Source organism: Syngnathus typhle, linkage group LG1 (assembly GCF_033458585.1).
Source record: "Syngnathus typhle isolate RoL2023-S1 ecotype Sweden linkage group LG1, RoL_Styp_1.0, whole genome shotgun sequence".
Lineage (NCBI taxonomy): Eukaryota > Metazoa > Chordata > Actinopteri > Syngnathiformes > Syngnathidae > Syngnathus > Syngnathus typhle.
In genome coordinates, this window is record NC_083738.1 from 14,636,238 (window position 1) to 14,648,149 (window position 11,912).

Below are 11,912 nucleotides of genomic sequence, written 5' to 3' on the forward strand. Positions count from 1 at the left end.
TCATACATTTACAGCGGAACATTCGAAACTCCCTTTGTTTCCGTCAGTTCCTATTTTAAACCCTTACCCGGATCCAACGTGAATGTCAAACATGGCCCTTGTTATCAGTCGGTACATTACAGACTTAACGGAGTAAAAAGTATGAACGTCACGATTAAAAAAATAAAACAAAATACTTTAGTGACTACGATTTAACTACTTTAATGACAACACATTTCCATATGTGATTGTAATAAATTTATAGCGAAAATGGTTTCGAGCCACATCAGTCGAGGGGTTCGTCTGCTGTTCGGTCAAATGAAGCGATATGCTGTGGCAACAAACCAACCAGGTAAAGTAATATGATTCTATTTTGTTAATTAATTTATCACGACTTAAGTGGCTTTTTAAACACAAGGCTTCATTTACAGATCCAATGTGACTTATTTAGCATGTAAGCATGATCCAATGTTTGTAATGGACACAGCTCGGTGTGTGACCCAGTCGGCGACTCAGCCGGAGCCCTGCACGGCAAAAAACGAGTCAGTTAATCCGACTTTTATGAACCGAAACCCGAGGAGCCTGGAGTTGATGGCCCTGGCAGTGAAGGACCGCGGCTGGAAGACGACATGGCCTCACCGCGAGTTCTACCACAGGTCAGTGGTCCCATTTAGTCACCCTGCATAGTCATCGATCCATTATTGGCTTTTTGTTCTCTGTAACTCTCAATTGCCACAAGTTCTGGCTATCAGGAAAATAGTTATTGTCAAGGAATTGGGTCCCCCCCTCCCCAGGTTGGTGTTTTCCCGCAGTCAGAAATTTGTGACGGCACAAGTCTTCTCATGCTCCTCACCCGACCCGGTGCTCTCATGTTCGACCAAAGAGTGGGCACTGAAGAAGGATCTGCCCTCCACAAACTGCGTGGCGGCCTGTCAGGCCGTGGGTGAGGTGCTGGCGCATCGATGCAAGCAGGCTGGCATCACCAGGATGGTGTACAGGGCCATTCCCTGGACATATCGCTCAGATGCCGTAAGTGCGGCAGTATTCTGGCTATTGACGTTTGTCATAATCACTGTTGACGTGTCCTGATTTTATTGTCTTGTACAGGTTCAGTCATTCCGGGCAGCAATGAAAGCTGGAGGAATCATCCTCAGTGAACCCAGAAGGAAATACATTGAATCCTAAATTTAGGGCTCATATGTAAAATTCATTTTCATGTTGAAATAGCCATCATGCCAATAGGTGACTGATTCACAATTTGGTTTTGTCTGATATCAGAGATTAAATAAAGAAAACCAACTGGCTGATTGATTTGTCTTAATTGAGAGGGAAAAAAAACAGCAAAAGCATTTCACTAGCTGACCAGGAGATGGCGACAGCGTGGCATCTGAAGACCATGGATTGTTTGTTCTGCTATAGCCTAGGTGACTGATTCACAATTTGGTTTTGTCTGATATCAGATATTAAATATAGAAAACCAACTGGCTGATTGATTTGTTTTAATTGAGAGGGAAAAAAAACAGCAAAAGCATTTCACGAGCTGACCAGGAGATGGCGACAGCGTGGCATCTGAAGACCATGGATTGTTTGTTCTGCTATAGCCTAGGTGACTGATTCACAATTTGGTTTTGTCTGATATCAGATATTAAATAAAGAAAGCCAACTGGCTGATTGATTTGTTTTAATTGAGAGGGAAAAAAAACAGCAAAAGCATTTCACTAGCTGACCAGGAGATGGCGACAGCGTGGCATCTGAAGACCATGGATTGTTTGTTCTGCTGGATTGTTTGTTCTGCTATAGCCTATGTGACTGATTCACAATTTGGTTTTGTCTGATATCAGATATTAAATAAAGAAAACCAACTGGCTAATTGATTTGTTTTAATTGAGAGAAAAAAAAACATCAGCAAAAGCATTTCACTAACTGACCAGGAGATGGCGACAGCGCGGCATCTGAAGACCATGGATCGTTCTGCTATGCCGGTTTAAAAAAAAAAAAAAACCGTAATTAGCTAGGGGTCAAAGGTCAAAGTTTACGGTTCAAAGTTCACCCAGGGGTCAAAGGTCGGTTCAAAGTTCACGGGGTCATGTGCACATTTTCGATTTTTAACTAGAGTTGAAAGTTCAGGGTTCAAAGGTCACCCAGGGGTCACCACGGGGTCACCACGGGGTCACCGCGGGGTCACCGTGGGTTCAAAGTTCAGGGTTCACTTTTTTTTTTTTTTATTTTTTTTTTTTTAGGTTAACCTTTATTTAACCCAGTGCTTCTCAATTATTTTCTGTTACGCCCCCCCCTAGCAAGAAGAAAACTATTCGCGCCCCCCCTCCCCACCGTGACTATCCTAACTTGTCTTGTAAGTCGTAAAATGTTGCACTGTCGCAAACGTGACAGAAGTAACAATGAGAGCGCCACTGCCCCCTGCTGTAGTAAACGCGCAATTACACTTTATTCTAGTACTGCCAAAAAAAAAGCCTGTTCCCCAGGGTCACACGCGCCCCCCCAAGAATAGCACCAAGGGGGGGCGCGCCCCACTATTTGAGAAGCACTGTGCCAATACAATGACACAATTGGGATGTTTCACTGTGTCACCAAGTTGAATATACCCCACCTATTTTCTGCAGTGCCTGATTCACTGATTCAGTGAACTGCAGGGCCCGTATAGAGAAACTGCCAGCACGGATGACAAAACCCACATGCGGTGGATATAACACCCCTGTTCAAATGCTCGGGTTTTGATACAAAACATTAGACCAAGAAAAAGATTTCAAGTTTTACCACATGACCTGTAAAACTTAATTGGAAAACAAATGTATTTGATCGTTACAATGACTTACAGATTTTGAACAGACGTCAGGGATAGCATGTTGGCCCATGTTGCTAGAGTTTGCCACTTGAGCTCAATCAATAAATAGAAAAAAAAAATGCAGATTTTTATTTTCATGTGCTTGAAAACACAAGTTGCACACACTGGCGTTAAACACGTCATCCAAAGTGTACAGCGTATACAAAACAGTATTTATTATACTTTAGCTTGAAGTTGGCTCAGGAGATTTGATGTGTTGGATAAAAAGGTGCAAGCGTGTTAAAACAATGAGCTATTAGCACGGGGAAAACAATCAGATCAGCCCCTCGAGATCCTGCAAACAGGATATAGAGTAATGAAGCAAAATATAAATACTCAAGACTGAATACCTGAATGAAAACTTATCACAGGCTGGTACAAAACATCAGCAGTTACTTATTCATGCAACATGCAAAATACCCATGACGTTACAATCCAAGCATCAAACAACTTTAAATGCGAAACACAATTTTATCATTCTCGGCTAGAAGGCACTCATACAGCTGGAATAACAAAATATGCAAAACATAAATCTGACAGTAATAAAGATTTTCAATTTGGCACATTGGAATACAGGCTTAATGACAAAGTGGTGTGCACCATAAAACTGTCTTTGACTTGGTCCATCCGTACAGCTTAGAAACTCATAAAGACTTCAGTGAGTCTTGTGACTCTTGAGTGGATATAACTTTTAATTGGCTGAATGTTAAGAAAAATTGCATAGTTGATATTCTGGAGTGTTGAAATGTTGTCAAAACACTGGATGAACTAAACCAAAGTCTAAGCCAGTTGATGTCGTTCAAATACTGCAAAAGTACAGCGAGCAGTGAACCATCAAGACTTGCATTGAGTAATCAACTAAAAGAATAATTCTTGCCATGTTATAAGTCCGGTTCCTTCGGTTTATTTAAAAAAAAAGAAGCTCTTTTTCCTCTTGACAGCTTCAAGGTTTGTCGTTCGCGACGTCCGGGAGACTGCGTGGTTCGGGTGACAGATCCACGCAGGCGCTCTGGTGAATCAAACCCTTTCGGCCATGGCTCCGCCTTCGTTGTCGAGGCGATCGTCGTGGACTGGCAGGCAGCTTTGAAAAGAAAGGACGGAGATTAGAGGGAGCCAATTGACATTTTGTGCATTTTCTATGACAGATATGGAGGAGCGTTGGGATACGCTGCGATCTATATTATAGAATATTACAGATCTTTGTCTCCATTTTAAGATAAAAATATGTCATAATGGTGCAAAATACTTTTAAGAAAAATTCCTTACAGTTGGCCTAATTAACAATGAATAATGCATGTGTCCTATTGACAAAATTCAGCTCTATGTAGAAGGTAGGTAGAGATGCAGTTGTACCCTCAAATTCCAAAATTAGGATTGTCCAACCTTGATGGAGGTCTTGCTCTATAAAGTTAATTTACAGTCCTCTCTATCTGTGCCCTTGTCTCTATATATATAGACATATACAGTAATATACAGTATCATACTCTTGTTTTGGGTTCCCTGCTGTGTACATTACCTATGCAAAAAACTAATACTAAATGTCCTGTGGCCCATTTGCACAGCAGGGTGAGGTTCCTTGAACCTTACGCAAACCAGATCGACAAAGCAGCTCACCTGATTGCATCCTTTGTCTGCATCGTCTAGTTCACTGATGGACTGCATGAGGGAGAAGAGGTTCATTCTGCCACTGCGACTGACACTTGGAGCCTTCAGAGGAAACACAAAAAATGAATAAATAAGAATGTGAGGCGGGAGCTGCTGCACTGTGTGTTCAGCGTGTGTGTTAGTTTACAGTGATGAAGACAGGTGGCGCTATCTGCCCAGCTTCCTGGTTGGGACTAGGCTGCACAAAAACCTGCAAAGATTCCGGATAAGGGACATGTACTATATGCAACGTAACTTCACGATACAAAATGGACTGACTACATTTCTCATACAGTAGGAGATGAAGCGTATATCAAATCAAATTTCCCTATTGAAAGGAAGTAAAACGCAAATCGGACATACCTCTTCCACAGACTCCTCTTTTTCATCACTACTCTCTGTGATGTCGTCACCCTCGTCAAGTCCTTCATCCTCTGCCTCTTCCTCATCATCATCCTCTGCCTCTTCATCATCATCCTCATCATCTTCCTCCTCATCCCCAGCTTCCTCATCCTCATCGCCTGGCTTCTCTCCTACGTTGTCTTTACGCTCAGATTTCTGCCTTTGGTCTTTGGACTTTCGCCTCCAGAGTAAACTGTGACGCTGCTGGCTGGAATGAAGATCAAAACGATTTCAAAACTTTTTCAAGGCATTATTTCACAAAGGTGGGCAAGGTGTCCACAGAGGCTCTTTCCAATTTATCAAAGTTATTTTAAAAGAGAAAGACAAAATGAGAAAGTAAATGCCTTTCTGTGACCTTTCTAGTTTGTTAACCGTAACAAAAAAACTGTGGTCAATTTTGCAAATTCAGCTCCTTGTTAGAGAAGCAAGTTATGCAAAAAGCACTCAAACGCTGACCAATTGAACTGTGTGTGTGTGTATATATATATATATATATATATATATATATATATATATATATATATATATATATATATATATATATATATATATATATATATGAATATATATATATATATATTTTAAATTGTAAAGAGACTTTGTAGACACTCTGCACTTCAATGGATGACTTTGTAATGCAGCTTTGTTTCTGACCTGGCGTTGAGGATGCCACTGTAGGTCTGCAGCTGCTTCATGAAGCCGTCGTTGGGTTTGATTATGGAGCGGCAGTCCCTCACGTAGGCCAACGCCACATCCAGCGACCAGCGCTGCTGCTTCATGGCGTAGGCGATCACGGTGGATGACGAACGAGACACGCCCATTTTGCAGTGCACCAATACCGCCTGCCCGCTTTTCCTGCACCGCACAAGTCAACAAAAAAGTTGGCCAATTAAAAAGGGCAAGGCAGCTTCTGTTTACTTAAGTGATGCTAACACAGCACAATTACAGGATAAAAAGTTCAAAAGACTAGAACACCAAGTATTTCTAACGTCTACACGGGATTTGTAGATCTTTTCCTGTGGAAGTGATTTTTTTTCTTTGTTGTCCGAAAGGGATTTGCGGGCGAACACACATTTCCTGCTTTGTCGTTTAACAGAACAGATTTGCTGTTTTCCAGGACTGCAACCCGGATTACCTTGCAGCGTTGATGAAGCTGTACGTGTCGGTCCAGTGGGGTAGCAGGTCAGTGGCCTCCACGTCGTACACTCTGATGTTCATGTAGGTGAAAGATTCTGGGAAGAAGTTGTCAATCTCCCTCGTTACATTCAGAATGTAGCCCACGCTGTCGAGACAATGCGAATTTGGTGGTGAAAACGCAAATGTAGGAGACGTCAGAATATGGAGTTTCAAAGAAAAACAACAGACTTGTTTTTCTGCAGCTCCTCAAAGTTGGCCGCGTTCCACTCGGAGCCCTGAAAGCAAAGGGAAAAAAAAAACGGAAGGAAGACCAGCTAGATGAATTTGACCCAGAAAAAGGAAACCGAGACTTCTTGGAATTGTTTCTAAATAAAATCACTCACCAGGTAAAGATAGTCAAAAATCTTGGATGGTTTGTCCATTTGAGCCATTGTGACCAGGATCTCATTGTCAATGTACTCCTTGAACGGCCTCATGTCAAAGCCGATTCGAGTCTTCAGGGCCGTGTGGACCTACAATGGGGGAAGAGGGTTGGTTTTGGGAGGAAGGGAGGGATGGATGGATGGGTTAAAAACCACTGTCATTATTTTTCGCTTTTCTCTCTCGACCAACTAGTACCATTTTAGACGTGAGGTTATCCAGGTCTTCTGTCCTCATGATGTCCCTCAAGTGCTCCTTGATCAGCCTCTCTTTCGAGGTTCTGTCTACACTGCTGCACATGGAATACAGAGAGTCCCTTGAGACATTCCAGAAAATCCAGATGTGTATTTTGGGTGTTTCTCAATTCTAAACAAAGACAGAATTTCTTCCTCTTCTAATTCGGCCATCTTTACCTCTGACCGTCGCTGTCCTTCCTGACAGACTCCAAGTCATTCATGGCCTCCCACTCGTTGAGACAGAGGCGGTCCGACTCGATGTGCCCATGGTAATGCTGGGCCCACTCCAGGCCGCAGCCCGGGATCACGGCGCCTTTCACGGCCCGTTCGCAACAGCCGTGTAAAGACTGCAGTACTGACCTTGAAAGAGAAAAATAGGAGTCAACTTTTACGGCTCTCATATGGTACAGTTTAGGTATCACAACAGCATAAGCAAAACAAAAACAAAAAACATAGCATTGGATAGCTTCAGATTTGCATCATACTTTGAAAAAACACTCTAAAGTCTCTAAATTGACCAAAGGTATGACCCGTGAGTGACAAGGGACGTTTTGTATGTTCTCTGTAAGCGACTGGCAACCAGTCCAGGTTGTCTTGTCTTAAGGAATAGGCCCGCAGCGTGCCTGTGATCCAACAGCATAAACAGTAGGAAATCGACTTGTGGTGTATGAGAAACATGACTTTGTGTGTTGACACTACAACTCACCACATGGTTTGCATGGAAACCGGCTTGAAAATTCTTGTTTCTTCTGCTGATGTGACACTGAAACCACTGCGAAGTAAGAGATGCAAACCCGATCAAGTCAAAGCAAGATACAAAAGCGACAACGGGGGAAGCGAGGAACGCAATAGGTACTGACAAATTACAATATATACGCTGGCCCAAGAGGACAATGAAGTTATTCAGCGTCAATTAGCGGCGACTGTCATCAAATGAACGGAGTGAACAGCGTGTCCAGAGAGAAATGTGTAAAAATCTAATTGACACAGATGGAGGCGCAAGTTGACGTGATGAGAAAAGAGCCTCGTCTCATCACGTTGTACCGGCAGAGGCAAATGGGATCAAATGTCCAGAGTGACACAGCGTGTGACAGAGGACTGGCAAGAACACAGCAACTATGTCATGCAAAATGTTTTCAAGCACATCGTCATTATCAGAGTTAGCGCCAAATGATTTCACATGATACCAGGCTTATGTAAGAGCACGAGAAAGCGATAGGAGCAGTTACAATTCATGGGGAATGATTCAGCGCCATAAATAGCAACATTCCTTGCTCATATGTTCACTGGCCAGAAACTCAGTTGCATATTTCTGCCATTTGTATCGAATCGCTTATTCGTTCGCTTGTTACTCCCCTAAGGGAGTTGAATTTTCATTGGTATGAATTTTTGTTGACAGTATTATAAAGTTGGATATCTTTTCTTAATGTTGCCAACTTATTTTAGAATGTGAACAAGCGACACGCCATCATAAAAAGAATCCCAATTTCAAAATCCCCATTATCAAATCCTAAAACATAGCAAGACGTCCACCCTTACCCGTCTCCATCCAGATACACTTGTGTGTCGCTCCAGACGGGCATAACCAAGCCAATAGTGCACTCATCACTGAAAACAAGCAGAACGATAAGATTTGCTGATGACGCCCAAGTTGGTCTTTCTGTTGGTTGCACACACCTGTCCTGTTTGGGGAAATCCATGCCGAGCAGGATGGTCTCATCTTTGTTCGCGAGGGTGGAGACGACGATAAGATACCGGACTCGGACCGTGCTGGCGGACTCCAGTTGCACGGCCTGCGCCGAGCAGAAATTAGACTAAGGCAGGAAGCGGGGAACTCTGCAGACAACAAATCCTGTAGCACTCTATGGCTACACAGTAAAGAACAACCAAGCAATTTAAGATTGCATTGGCGTATGGCTATGCAATGAAGCTCTACTGAGGACAGCCCACCTTTCAACCTCTTCTTATTCATATTTCATATTATCAACAACCGTGACCTCTGTTTTCTGATTTAATCTGATCCAATGTGACAAAGGCATCCAACATTGCACCAAAGATAACAATGCTCTGTTTTGATGGATACAACCAGATAACCGGTCTATCCAGTGTCTCGCTGACGCCAAGAGGCAGCACAACTTAACACCACAGTAACCATTATATAATTAAACACAGACACTACAATGTCAGTGTCAATAACAATTGATTGTAAGGACATGATTTTAAATATGGCTCTTGTATTGGAATCTATTATATTTGTAGCATTTTGAAATTAACTTCTGCTTCTAATTGTCTGTATGTTAATTAAAATGTTGATATATTGTAACTAAGCCGTTAAACAACTTTCTGGCCTGCAAACTGAAATGGGTGCCTTGTGTTTGTCTGATTACTATGTACCAACAGCTCTGTCAGCTTTAATTATTTCAAGCAGTATTTTGGCATCCGGAAAGATGGCCACTTGTTTTTAAAGCAAATTAATCCAACTGTAAGATGAGCAAATTGATTAAAAACTGTTCAGGGGGAATTTTGAAAACTGCAACCACATGTATGGAGCATCCATAACATGCTTAAAGCTCATGTGACTGACTGATCATGTACAGAAGCGATTTCAGGCCATCCCTTGACAATGGATTCGTTGTTCGACACATTTTTTGTCAATAAATATGTGTGTAAATACGAGCCCTCACCAGCTTGATACTATCTTCAGGACGAAGCAGCTCAACCATGGCGTGAATGTGTCTGTGACGCTTGTCTGAGGGACAGTCTTCTTTCTGGGGAGGTGGCGTCTCCTCTTGAAGCTCCTGTCTCTGGGCCTCATCCAGCAGGAGCACTGCTCCCTTCACGAGGGCAAAGCTCTCCCTGGTGACCAATCCGACACATTATTATATTGCAACGGCTCACAAAGGCTGAGGTTTTCTGGCATGGTCACAATGTAGTGGCGTGAGCATACCTTTTCTGAAATCGCCCTCTTCTCTGGGTGGTTTCATCCTTGGAAGATCAAGTAAATCACAAGAACTCAGAAAGGCTCAGAAATTTAAAGCCAGTGAGACATTTTGACATCAATGTCGCAAGGCTAAATACATTTTAATGTCTGCTCTAAACTGCAGGGGTGGGGGTGTCTTGCTAAGTGGTGTTTGCCAAGGCTATTAAAGAGGCATTTGAGCAGACTTGAAGACCGTGTCCAAATTTGGAGTATAAATAGCTGGGGGGGGGGGGGGAAGTGTTCTGTCATTTTGAGGGTGATATGTGGTACGACGCTGATAAGACGCAGTGGAAGTCTGCAGTGACGAGACAGACATGGTGATAAATAAGTAAGGCGAGGGATACAGGGTGTTAGGAATGGATAAAAAGCCTGGAAGTGGAGTCGAATGGCAGAGAAAAAAGAAACACAATACAAAAGAGAGCCATTTTTAGGCAAACCTATTAAAGGGGCTTCAGGAAAAAGGAAATGTGACACAGCAACATTACCTGTTATGCAACTGACAAGTCCAGACAGAGTCAAGAAGAGGGGGGGGGGGGGGGGAGAGAAATTTAAGTGGAGGACTGGGCAGGAGAACAATGGGTATTTTGAAGAGAAGAAGGAAAAGAAAAAGACCACAAGTTAAGATAGCAGCATGATTAGCATCTATGACAAAATATGCAGAAATGAAACGTGGACTTAAGCTTACTTGATGACACCTCTTGCTGTTAAGATGAAGATGTGTTTAAAGTTGGATGAATGCAAAAAGATGAGACAGTAAAAGATGAGACAGTAAAAGATGAGACAGTAAAAGCTGATGACAGAGCGAGCGTTTGGACGGACGGGAAGTGAACCGATTGCACCATCTCTGCTGTAATGAATCAGCTTTGATGAAGTCACAAAATATCTGTGGAATGTTTGCTCCCTAAACCTATTTCATCCAATGAAAACAAAACATTGTTATTGCACTGATATGGTGGCGTTCTGTCTTAGAGCAGACTGACGTTGGAGTTCTAAAAACATATTTCTACACTCGTAAAACAAAGTGAAGTGAAGGTATAATGCAAAATGACTGGCTTGACTCGACTACTACAAAGCGTGAAGATGACTCACCGGAGCGGTGCTGATGGAGGGGAGCCTGTGCAGAGTCAACAGAGCCATTGGACAGTGCAAGTGTCGCGCTGCTCAAGGTACTGCTGGCAAGCTAGGACAAGTTTTGCAGGTTCCTCGGGCAGGCGCAGACAGCCGTACAATCGTTCCTCTGGAGAGATAAATGTATGTGAATACGTTATATTGTACTGGGTGTAGGATTGGGGAAATTGTGGATATTGCATAAGTCAAGTGCAATTGACAGTTTCATGCTTTTTTGCATAAGAAGTTAATGTTTGTTTTTTGCAGTTTGGGAAGAAACATGCAGATAAGTGGTTCAGAAATGGACGGAGAAGAGCCAAACTCCAAGAAGTAGAGGAAGAAGAAAAATTGGACAAATAAAGTATACTCAAGAACTCAAACAGCGAGCAATAGAAATAGTTGAGAAAATGACTCTCCATAAAAATGTAGACAATTTTATAATGGACGATTTTCAAATCGATTGATTACCCACACACCTTGTCAATAAATGTAATAATTGATTAGTTGTCGATTAATCATTGCAGCAATAAAAATGAAGTGGAAAACAAAAAAGCCCCATTTAGGAACCTTCCCGTTATTAGATTGACATGAGAATTTTTTTTTAAACAACACAAATTTGCACTTCTAAGTGAAGTATAGATATGGTATAATATTAATTTTAATGTGAGGTAATAACCAATACATAGTAGTAAAAAGAAAAAGAAAACCAACCCAAAATAAGACTGAAAAGTCACGATCAGATCTGTTGGTTTACGACTGAAAAGCTATTTCCAAACACTGAAAATCTTGTTTATGTTAGCCTGTTGCAGCTAGCGGTAGCGCATGCTACAAATGCACAGCTCTGTCAACAATTAAAAAAAGCCCAGAGAAGAAAATGATCATCTCTTACGTTTCCAAACTGGAGTCCCAGCAGCTGTTCCCGTCTGCTGCTTGTACCCTAAAACGCGGAGGACGCTGACAGCGGCTGTGTTCCCGAACCCAGTAGTGGAACCATACGCACTTTACGTACGTAAACAACGGGCTATGCAAAGTCCAACTTAAGAGTATTTTATGTATCACCAGCTAACAAATTTATAATAGACTAAATACACACAATAATATATATGAACCCAACCGTGTGTATATTTGAGGCAAAATTAACGTCTAAAAAAAAATCGCTTTTAGG

At 42.2% G+C, this 11,912-nt stretch overlaps 2 protein-coding genes across 4 annotated transcripts; one reads left to right on the forward strand and one right to left on the reverse strand.

The window, feature by feature from the left end:
* Positions 1-50: 50 nt before the first annotated feature.
* mrpl18 (mitochondrial ribosomal protein L18) lies at positions 51-1,286 on the forward strand. Of its 2 annotated transcripts, XM_061290318.1 has the most exons (5): positions 66-139; positions 245-331; positions 467-635; positions 774-1,008; positions 1,087-1,286. In XM_061290318.1, exons 2-5 carry the CDS (start codon positions 250-252, stop codon positions 1,162-1,164), a joined length of 564 nt encoding a protein of 187 aa, XP_061146302.1. In that variant the 5' UTR covers positions 66-139; positions 245-249; the 3' UTR covers positions 1,165-1,286. The 2 variants fall into 2 exon arrangements, with proteins under 2 accessions (XP_061146294.1, XP_061146302.1); XM_061290310.1 differs by having other exon boundaries at positions 51-331.
* A 1,610-nt stretch (positions 1,287-2,896) lies between these two features.
* On the reverse strand, positions 2,897-11,893 carry si:ch211-203d1.3 (protein phosphatase Slingshot homolog 3). 2 transcript variants are annotated; one of them, XM_061275425.1, is made up of 17 exons: positions 11,637-11,893; positions 10,730-10,877; positions 9,608-9,645; positions 9,345-9,528; positions 8,338-8,453; positions 8,200-8,268; positions 7,367-7,432; positions 6,838-7,020; positions 6,623-6,716; positions 6,388-6,516; positions 6,233-6,279; positions 6,003-6,149; positions 5,522-5,722; positions 4,829-5,075; positions 4,614-4,676; positions 4,436-4,528; positions 2,897-3,902 (listed from the first exon to the last, which is right to left on the reverse strand). In XM_061275425.1, the coding sequence occupies exons 2-17, from the start codon at positions 10,775-10,777 to the stop codon at positions 3,765-3,767; spliced, it is 1,863 nt and encodes a 620-aa protein (XP_061131409.1). In that variant the 5' UTR covers positions 10,778-10,877; positions 11,637-11,893; the 3' UTR covers positions 2,897-3,764. The 2 variants fall into 2 exon arrangements, with proteins under 2 accessions (XP_061131409.1, XP_061131411.1); XM_061275427.1 differs by having other exon boundaries at positions 9,345-9,516; positions 11,637-11,892.
* Between the last annotated feature and the right edge of the window lie 19 nt (positions 11,894-11,912).